The sequence below is a fragment of the Sprattus sprattus genome, assembly GCF_963457725.1.
Source record: "Sprattus sprattus genome assembly, chromosome: 20".
NCBI classification, from domain to species: domain Eukaryota; kingdom Metazoa; phylum Chordata; class Actinopteri; order Clupeiformes; family Clupeidae; genus Sprattus; species Sprattus sprattus.
The window spans coordinates 20072670-20082669 of record NC_137918.1 but is presented as its reverse complement, the minus strand read 5'-3'; the positions used below and the strand labels follow the sequence as shown (position 1 = coordinate 20082669).

The 10000-nt window shown below is 43.5% G+C and overlaps 1 protein-coding gene across 1 annotated transcript in view; it reads right to left on the bottom strand.

Annotated features, from left to right (window-relative positions):
* ank2a (ankyrin 2a, neuronal) overlaps window positions 1-10000 on the bottom strand; it is a gene marked incomplete at its 5' end in the record, with an annotated part of 98860 nt that overhangs the window by 81205 nt on the left and 7655 nt on the right. Inside the window, 4 exons of the mRNA XM_080859067.1 lie at window positions 222-407; window positions 783-881; window positions 1246-1344; window positions 2686-2784. Of these exons, the coding sequence (XP_080715193.1) occupies window positions 222-407; window positions 783-881; window positions 1246-1344; window positions 2686-2784 (483 nt within the window). The remainder of the gene's footprint in view (window positions 1-221; window positions 408-782; window positions 882-1245; window positions 1345-2685; window positions 2785-10000) is intronic.

Genomic DNA, 10000 nt, shown 5'->3' with positions numbered 1-10000 from the left:
TAGACACCCAAACTAGAGTTACATAACTTACAGTTAGCTGTATAAAAATGTGTCTGTTATTCATTGTATTCATTCGCCATGTCCGGCCTCCATATCATCACCTCCATATCTTCTCCTTCATCTTCCCTTATCTTTACTTCTTATGTCTCTCCCCTGTTCCTTTATCCCACTCACACACTCTGACCCCCTCCTGCCCCCCTGCTGTCCGGCGCTTCCCTCACCTTTGACTGGACGTCGGCGTTGTGGTCGTTCTGCAGGAGCAGGGCAGCAGATTTGGTGTCATCCTTGCGGGCGGCGATGTGGAGGGCGGGCAGCCGCACCTTCCCCTTGGTGTCGTGCTCCAGGAGGAGGGACACCACCTGGTTGTGCCCCTGCTGCAAAGCAATGGCCAGGGGAGTGAAGCCGTCCTAGGGGACAGACACAGGGACAGAGAGAGGGACAAATACCGAAACGGAGACAGGGGAAAAGCCATAAGCACTATGCAAACGCAGTGATAGGCAAAATAACTTTAACCTTCACCCACTAATACTGTATGTGCGTATGTGACACTGACTTAGCATGTTTACTGTCATAAACTGATCTGGATTAAAACACACATAAACATAAACACACACACACACACTCACACACAAACACACACATTTGTCTGGGCACACACATACAAATACCAACAAACACACACGGACACACACACACACACACACACACACACACACACACACACACACACACACACCACACACACACAACACACACACACACACACACACACACACACACACCTCTGTGGCTGTGCTCTGATTGCCTCCATTCTCCAGTAGGAAACGGACCACCTCCAAATGATTCTCCTGGGCTGCCATGTACAACGGAGTGAATCCATTCTGATGGGCGATCAAATACAAAGAAAGGCACATGACCATACACACACACACATACACACACACACACACACATACAAACAATCACATACCATGGTTAAACGCCTTGATACTTGAGTAAAAAACTCATCACTGATACCCCTGTTTTTTTCCCTATGATTTCTTAACAACAGCCTTCTTGTGTAGCCGTCATGGAAGTAATCTTAAATGCAATATACAATATTACAAAAAATACATATGTAAGAATAGTCTTCCCCAGTGAATTAAATCACATGAACGTACAGAACATCCCAGTACAGAACATCCCACCCACAAAAGGTCCTGACCCCAGTGCCCCATGAGTGCTCCCCTAGCAGGCGTCTCTTACCTGGGACTGGGCGTTGACATCAGCGCCTCTCTTCAGCAGCAGTCTGGCCACCTCCTTCTGCCCAGCCAGACAGGCGATGTGCAGTGCTGTGTTTCCTTTCTGCAGGGCCAGTCAGAAAACAGTTACCACAAACAACCTTTTCTCTGGAACTCACCATTGCATTTCACATTTTGGTTAGAGTCTTTTTTGACGTTAGGATGTTTTATATTAAACGTAAAATTCACCATAAACATTAGTTAACTGACATCAAAGTAACCTGTGTCAATGTTTTTATATGTGGGCATGTGTGTGTGTGTGTGTGCGTGTGCATATTCATTTGTGAGTGTGATTATCTTTGTGCTTATGCAATACGTTATCAAAGGTCTCTCTCTGTGTGCGTCAGTGTGTTTGTGTGTGTTTGTGTATGTTTGTGTGTGTGTTTGTGTGTGTGTCTGTGTGTCTGTGTGTGTGTGTGTGTGTGTGTGTGTGTGTGTGTGTGTGTGTGTGTGTGTGTGTGTGTGTGTGTGTGTGTGTGTGTGTGTGTGTGTGTGTGTGTGAGAAAGTGTGTGTGAGTAAATGAGTGAGTAGGTGAGTGTGTGTGTGTGTGTGTGTGTGTGTGTGTGTGTGTGTGTGTGTGTGTGTGTGTGTGTGAGAAAGTGTGTGTGAGTAAATGAGTGAGTAGGTGAGTGTGTGTGTTTGTGTGTGTGTGTGTGTGTGTGTGTGTGTGTGTGTGTGTGTGTGTGTGTGTGAGAAAGTGTGTGTGAGTAAATGAGTGAGTAGGTGAGTGTGTGTGTGTGTGTGTGTGTGTGTGTGTGTGTGTGTGTGTGTGTGTGTGTGTGTGTGAGAAAGTGTGTGTGAGTAAATGAGTGAGTAGGTGAGTGTGTGTGTTTGTGTGTGTGTGTGTGTGTGTGTGTGTGTGTGTGTGTGTGTGTGTGTGTGTGTGTGTGTGTGTGTGTGTGTGTGTGTGTGTGTGTGTGTGTGTGTGTGTGTGTGTGTGCGTGCGTGTGTGCGCGCGCGCGCGTGTGTGTGTGTGTGTGTGTGTGTGTGTGTGTGTGTGTGTGTGTGTGTGTGTGTGTGTGTGTGTGTGTGTGTGCGCGTGTGTGCGTGTGTGCGTGTGTGTGTGTGTGTATTTGTGTGTGTGTGTGTGTGTGTGTGTATTCAGCTTCCTCTGAAAGGGCAGAGGTGCGAAGGACACCCGAGGACGGGTTAGCAGAATGGTGATAATATAACACCCGGCCCCCCCCTGCTGCGCTGAAAGACCAGCCAGCTCTTCACGTGAACTATCACAAGCAACCGCACTTTCGGCGCGAGTTCAACAGCTGAAGATAACAGGCCATCAATGTCCTACTGCTTTCAAAACTGTCATTCTCTCGCCTCAGATGTCCTCTAATAGTCAGCCAGTTATGCCAGGTTTCCATATGAGACCAGCTGTTCTAATCGCTGCACAGATCTGTCCTGTACCTTCGTGGATGAATCCACCGCCGATCCTCTCTCCAGCAGCTCCTCCACCAGCTCCCCATGACCCTCCTTAGCGGCCAGATGGAGCGCATTTAAACCATTCTATAGAGAGAACACACACACACACACACACACACACACACACACACACACACACACACACACACACACACACACAAACACACAAAAAATATGTAAAGCACATCATTTAAACCATTCTATAGCAATAACACACACACACACACACACACACACACACACACACACACACACACACACACACACACACACACACACACACACACATGTAAAGCACATAATTTACACCATTCTATAGAGAGAACACACACACAAACACACACAAAACATCAAAGAACCTCAGAGATAGAATCAGGACATAATACCCATTCGTAATCCATTCTCTTTTAGAGGCGCACATCCTGTCACTTGGTGCCAAAGCCAAAGAACCATTTTCACACGCATTGACATTTTGTTGCTATAAGAATTACGTCACTGATAAGAAATAAATGTGTTGCTAACTTTATTTCTATTCATTTTGTTGTTGTACTATATTGTATACAAGCCTCCACGTATTTATCAGTCATTGTTATTCATTAGGGACCAAACAGCTGTGCACAGGTATGATACATGATTTACAGCCACTCTTAAAAAGCTTCCCATGGAACGCATCCAAATCATGCAACCCAGTTTCCTATCATTTACCGCTGAACTGTAAAACATGTTCTCACCATAAAGCGTTCTACATCATTTGACTTTCATGGAGAATTATGCATTTCCATAGATTTAAATTCGATTCATGCAGCTCATTTTAAAGCTAGCTTTGCCTCCCACATGCTGTGCTTCATCTCTGTAGTCTTCAGGGATCTGAGGGGATGAATAGAGAGCTACTGAGGAAACACACAGAGTTATCTTGAGGTGTAAATCGGACTTTAGTCGGACACAAACTCTATAAATTTGGAGTTACGTGAAATGGAGCTTCAATTTAAATCAGATAAAGCCAGAAATCCGGACATATGTGACCGCAGTGACTGTGGCAGATTGACTAGAAACCAAGCACCATGATCACCAAGTCCACTGACACCCTGACTGTATTATTAGTAATCCACGCAAACTCTAATAAAGCAGTTTCACACCCAGAACTGGCAATCACCTTTTCGTCTTCGTCCTCCATCCTTGAACATTCTGAAGTGCGCTCTTCGACTGATTAAATGTGCCTATTTCACAGTTTCTTGCGATTTCCTGCCTTTTCTGGCTCTGGGACCCAAGTCAAATCTGGTGCGACACACACACACTCCGGTGGCGTCTTTTCTCTGATACTTTCTACTTGTGTGTACCCCTCTTCTGCTTCCTCGTCTGAAGGCTGAAATGCCTCAGAGGGCTCACGCCAATTCACTTCAAATGCCAAAGTGCCACCAGGGAGTGGGGATGTGAGGGGGGCATGGGAGACTGAGGTGTCGGGTTTCACATGATGCATCTTCACTGTTACACAAACACAAACACACCCACATATATATACAAACATGCATGCACACACACGTACACACACACACACAAATATACACACGAAAGAACACACATACACACGCAAGCAGGTACATATACACACATACAAACGCACACACACACACACACACACACGCAAGCAGGTACATATACACACATACAAACGCACACACACACACACACACACGCACAGGAAGGCAGGCAGACAGACCCCCACACAGTAACACACACACGCAATTTCTCATGATGAAATGTGTGCTCTAATAACGTGCCAATCGTAGCAATGCAGCAGCAGCAGCATCAGAAAGGATCACGTTTGACTTTGCCAATCGCAATACCTGGAAAGCAGGATCAAGCTTTCAGCATGGTGAACCTTTGACATCCATCTATTACATAAACCAATTAAGGCCTGTAAAATGCCTCCTTCAGGTTTCAGCTCCTCCATCACTGAGATGAAAGTTGTGATGTGAGAGTAGGTGGTGAAGGGGATGGAGTCTGATTATGCCCTGCACGATAAAGGGGGCCAGCAACACAGACATCTTTAGATCGACCTGTCTTAATTCTGCTAATGCACCCAAGGAGGTGGGGTACTGCGGTTCCTGGTTCCAGTGGTGTCACGCTTTAGTGAGCCGCTAGACGTCCCTGTGGTGCACTTGGAGCTGCGCTTGGGTAACAGAACACATCCACAGATGCCTGCCTTGTGCCCTGACCGCAAGTGACATAATCCTATTTTATCGGATAATAAAAGGTTTGGGATTTTCTGTCTTCCCGTGTGACAGGGATAAGGGGGTTGCTGTACCAGAGAGGGCGGGGGGAAAAAAGTACAACAGATACAAGCATGCAGATTATATTTCAATATCACTCACAGAGGATTAGCACAGACATGGATTTGGGGAAAAGGGCAGAGAGAGACGAGCAGTGAGAGAGAGAAAGACAGACAGAGAGGGTGAGAGAGATAAAGAGAGAGAATGAGAGAGATAGAGAGGGAGAGAGAAAGACAGACAGAGAGGGTGAGATAGATAGAGAGATAAAGAGAGAGAGAGAGAGAAAGAGAGAGATGTTTTACGTTTAAAGCCCCTTTATTGAACCATCACATGTATCAAGGATTCCTAAAACGGCTACTATGTAGCCCTACCCCAGCTACACCCACACCATAGTAAAGCAGCCCAAAGCACATGAACAAATCTCATCAGGTAAACAACACACTACTATTATTATATCACTTCACCACAGACTTGGTTTAGACACAAATTGTCACTAAAAGTGCGTTAAAAATAAAATAAATAAATTATTATTATTATTATTATTATTATTTTTAGTGACCTGGAAAAAGGCTTACTCAACTGATTCTCAATGCAACGAAGGCCTTCAACATATGAACCCAATTCACAATTTGTCCTTCCTGCTCCAAGCTACTGCTCTTCCAGATGAACAACTTAGCTTACCCTGTCAAAAATGTTAAACATTTTCACAGCTTCTTCTTTTGTCTGGAGTACTTGACTCCAAAGACAAACATTGTCTTTGAAAAACTAAACCCCAGTCTATTTAATGCTACATCCAGCATTTGAAAGAGGAGAGTCAGCTTTGCACAGTCACGAAAACAGTGAAAAGACAGTATCTGGAACATGACACAGCATAGAGTTTTATGGCCATGACACAGTGCAGCATACACCCCTGAAGGTCACCAGAGGATTTTTTTGGAACTGGACTTGGAACTGGACTGGACTTTTACTCTCCATGAAGGTGACTGATTCTGGCTGTCAGATAAATGGGTCCTCCATTTTGTGTCAGGTCTCTCCTTAAGTTTATTCACATGCACACACTTGAGAGGACTTGTTTTCACAAGACCTTTTTCGCGACTGCAAAGCCTGCATCCTGCATCCCCTAAAAGAGAACTGCACTATTTTAATTAGTTGAGTGTAACAACAAAATCTGAAAAATGGACATCAACTGGACCACCATCAAAGAAACTATTAACAAAGCCTGCAAAGCATTCAGGGAGCCATGCCTTGGAGCTTCTAAGCATATCTTCACCCAAGAGAAGACACTGGGTCACCTGCTGACCACTGGTGTCTCCCAGTTAGATCAAACAAGTGACCAAGTTTAGCTATTCTTGCTCTGGTAAAGGGGCTTACAACATTGTCAGACATAACAGCACTGCTGTTCACTGCTGTTTAACTAGCACCACTAGGTCAACAAGGCTTTGCCTTAGGGTGACCTGAGACCCATCCTCAGCTGTATCAACAGTGGCGCTATGTCAATGGTGTGCAGGACACCAGAGAGACTACAGCCTTGCCGAATACCCCTACTAACCAAAAAGGGTCTTGTCAGAGCCCTATTAATATTAAACATGCCATACAAGCTCATGTATAAATGTTTGATAGATGATATAAAGTAAGGGCCAAAACTAAAGGCTTTGAGAGTCCTGAGAGCGAAGCCATGATCAACTAAATCATAAGCCTCCTCCTGATCTAAGATAAGGCCCATATCAAGCTGACCATGAGAAGAAATAGCACTTCCTCACCAGGAAGAGGCTGTGGATTACAGTAGGATTGGTCTTGGTGAATGGTCTTACCTAAAACTGCATTAAGATGATTGGTCAAAAACTCTTGTAGTCAGTTCTAAGCAATGACAGAGGAACCAGTTTTTTAGGCACGCCAAGGACAGAGAGAGTGAGAGATAAATATATAGATAGAGAGAGAGAGAGAGAGAGAGAGAGAGAGAGAGATGCAGCCCTCTGAATTCACCCAAGTCCTTATAAATCTTTACATTATTCAACCGTTTTGATTCTCATCACGTCTATCTCTCTATCAAACACACACACACACACAAACATAGAAATTTGCAAGCTTGCAATCTACATAATATGAGGAGACAGAGAGAGGAGACTTTACCCACAAAAGGTTAACAATACCGAATCTGTGTTCATAATACTGACATTCAGGAGGGATTCAAAGTTTATCGGCCATGTATCACTGATTAACAACATTGCCGCTCTGTGTAGCTTTGGAGTTGGATTTCAGTACAGAAAAGTGGGGAGGGAGACTGACACTAGGGCACAACTGTGGAAACACAAGTTTTAACACACCAACACAAACACACACACACACACACACACACACACACACACACACACACACACACACACACACACACACACACACACACACACACACACACACACACACGGAGAGAGAGGGAGCCAGGGATACAGACACACACACACACACACTGTCAGGATTGGTTGGTCAGATTACAAACCTTGGCCTGAGTCTGTCTGCACTCTCTAGGATCCGTCTCAGGCTGCCCTATCAGAATGTTTGATGTCTCCACCATTGGCCACCCAGGCCAAGCAGCAGCCCCACATGCCATTCCACTGCAGTGGCTCTGTCCAACTCTGCCTTCACTATCTGAAGTCTAAAGTCACATTGGTATCAAATGACTAGAGGCATATTGCTGCTGCTGCCGAGAACTGCTACATCACTACATAATGATCACCAGGGTATCCTCAGAATAATTTTCAGCAATTCAATTAGTCAATAACACAGCTCAGCAGACCATTAATAGGGACTTGTAACATTTTTTTAAAAACAAAATGACAGTTTACCTGCAGATTATTAGAAATGAGTATTCTAAATGCTTTCAATACAATTGTATCCCCCGTTGACCATCTACTAAGCTGTGAATGGGATTCCTCTTGATGGGCTTACAGACATTCTTCCCCCTTTCTCAGATATCTTCAAACAGGTGTGTCTTCAACATCTAACTTATACGCATTGAGCACTACTCTGACATGAGTTTGAGCTTATTTCAGTTGTCTCCAGGTACACCTGGGTTAACTGATTCATGTTTATCTCCCATGCAGTGGGTTGGATTCAGATCAAACATCAACCCCACATGACACCAACAACCAACAAAGTGTAAGAGGATCCTGCCCATCTATAATATTTGTTGAGTCATGGATACGAGTCATCGTAGAAATCATATGACTTGCAGAAGGTTGAAACTGGATAGGCTTGTGACTCCTGGTATTTAACGGAGGAGGCTGTATAGCCTCACGTATATAGGGAGAACGAATCTGAAATGTGTGACTATATGGACTGGGTATAGTTATGAAGGGCAAGGCTCTACTGTTACAGGTTACAGCAGGCCATGTGAGGACACAGATTTAAGAAAGTTCATAAGATATGTCTTGATCACTCATTCCTGTATGCCTGCAGGACAAACAAGGGCATTTACCCGAGGACTGCATATCTTATTTCAAATCAGAATCCAGTTTGGAATTCTTGGACTCTCAAATAAGTGGATGAAAGACAGAAATATTGACACTGAATTGTAAACCTAAACTGTTGTTGTTGTTGATGATGATGTGTATTTGTTTGTGTTTCCGTCTCTCCCTCCCTCCCTCTCGGTGTGTGTATGAGTGTATGTTTGTGCATGCATGTGTGCCCTGTGTGTGTGTGTGTGTGAGTGTGTATAAAAATGAGAACAGCCGGGCAAGAGGAACAGCCAATGAGCTGCTGAAGGAAAGTATGCCCTGACCTGATGAACATTTTTACACAGAAGTAGTATTAAAAGACTTAATATCACAGTATTCTTTTAGTATCATTAGTATCCATCCTACTTGTAACATCAGGACATGATATTTGAGGACAAAAATTTGAAAAACATATTATGTTCTACATTCCAGAGGTCTGTTTTGTGAAGATTACAATTCACACACACATTAGTTCTACTGAAAGTAAGGACAACAACTTGAAGGATAAATGAAATGATCTGGTTTAAATATAAATTATTTGAGTGTCCTAACTCTGTCCATAATGTCATGTCAAGAAATATTTAGCATACAGGTCAAAATAAAGTGAGTGGTGGTGTATATCTTAACAGTGGAGCTGTATGCTGTGGTTCATATGTTCACATACATTTATTTTCAAAGAATGCCATACCGTAACCAAAACATTTGTGTGATCAATAGTATACCTAAACATATATGTATGTATGTATATTTGAATGAGTGTGTGTGTTTTACGTATCTTTACATGCAGTTTCCAGTCCAAAACAAAACTTTGTCAATCGAACCACACACACACACACACACACACACACACACACACACACACACACACACACACACACACACACACACACACACACACACACACACACATACACACACACACACTCATCCTCACACACCTGAAATAAGATCTAGTCTATACCTATCCTACCCATACAAGCATAAACACAAACACAAACACAAACACAAACAAAAAACACGAACACACCATGCTCAAAGAGCTATTCCAAATTGCTATCCTTCCACTCAAAATCTTTTAAACCCCAAATATTTTACCCAGATTCTAAGTAATCTTTACTAAAAAATGTTTAAAAAAAAGCACTCAGTTAAATGGACGAAATGAAAACAAACATTCATATGATACGATTAACATCCCATCTCTCTCCAGTCTGTAATAACATCTAGTGCAGCTGTTTGACAACTCTAAATTACAGAGCCAAAAGAGAGGACATGTGAAGATTAGTGAGGAAGCTAACTCTAAAACACAGATGGGTGCCCAGCCCCATATACAGACGTGCAACGACACACAGCACACGAACTGTGTATACATTTGGACCTTTAACCCACAACCACTGTTTGTCCGCCCTTAAGAGAATATATCTACGGGAATGTATCTTATAGTCCTGGAAACTAAAATGGCATCCCAATCTAATTACACGTAAGAACACTCACAATATGGTTACATAAACCCTGGATTACAAACCTATCCCTGCCTTG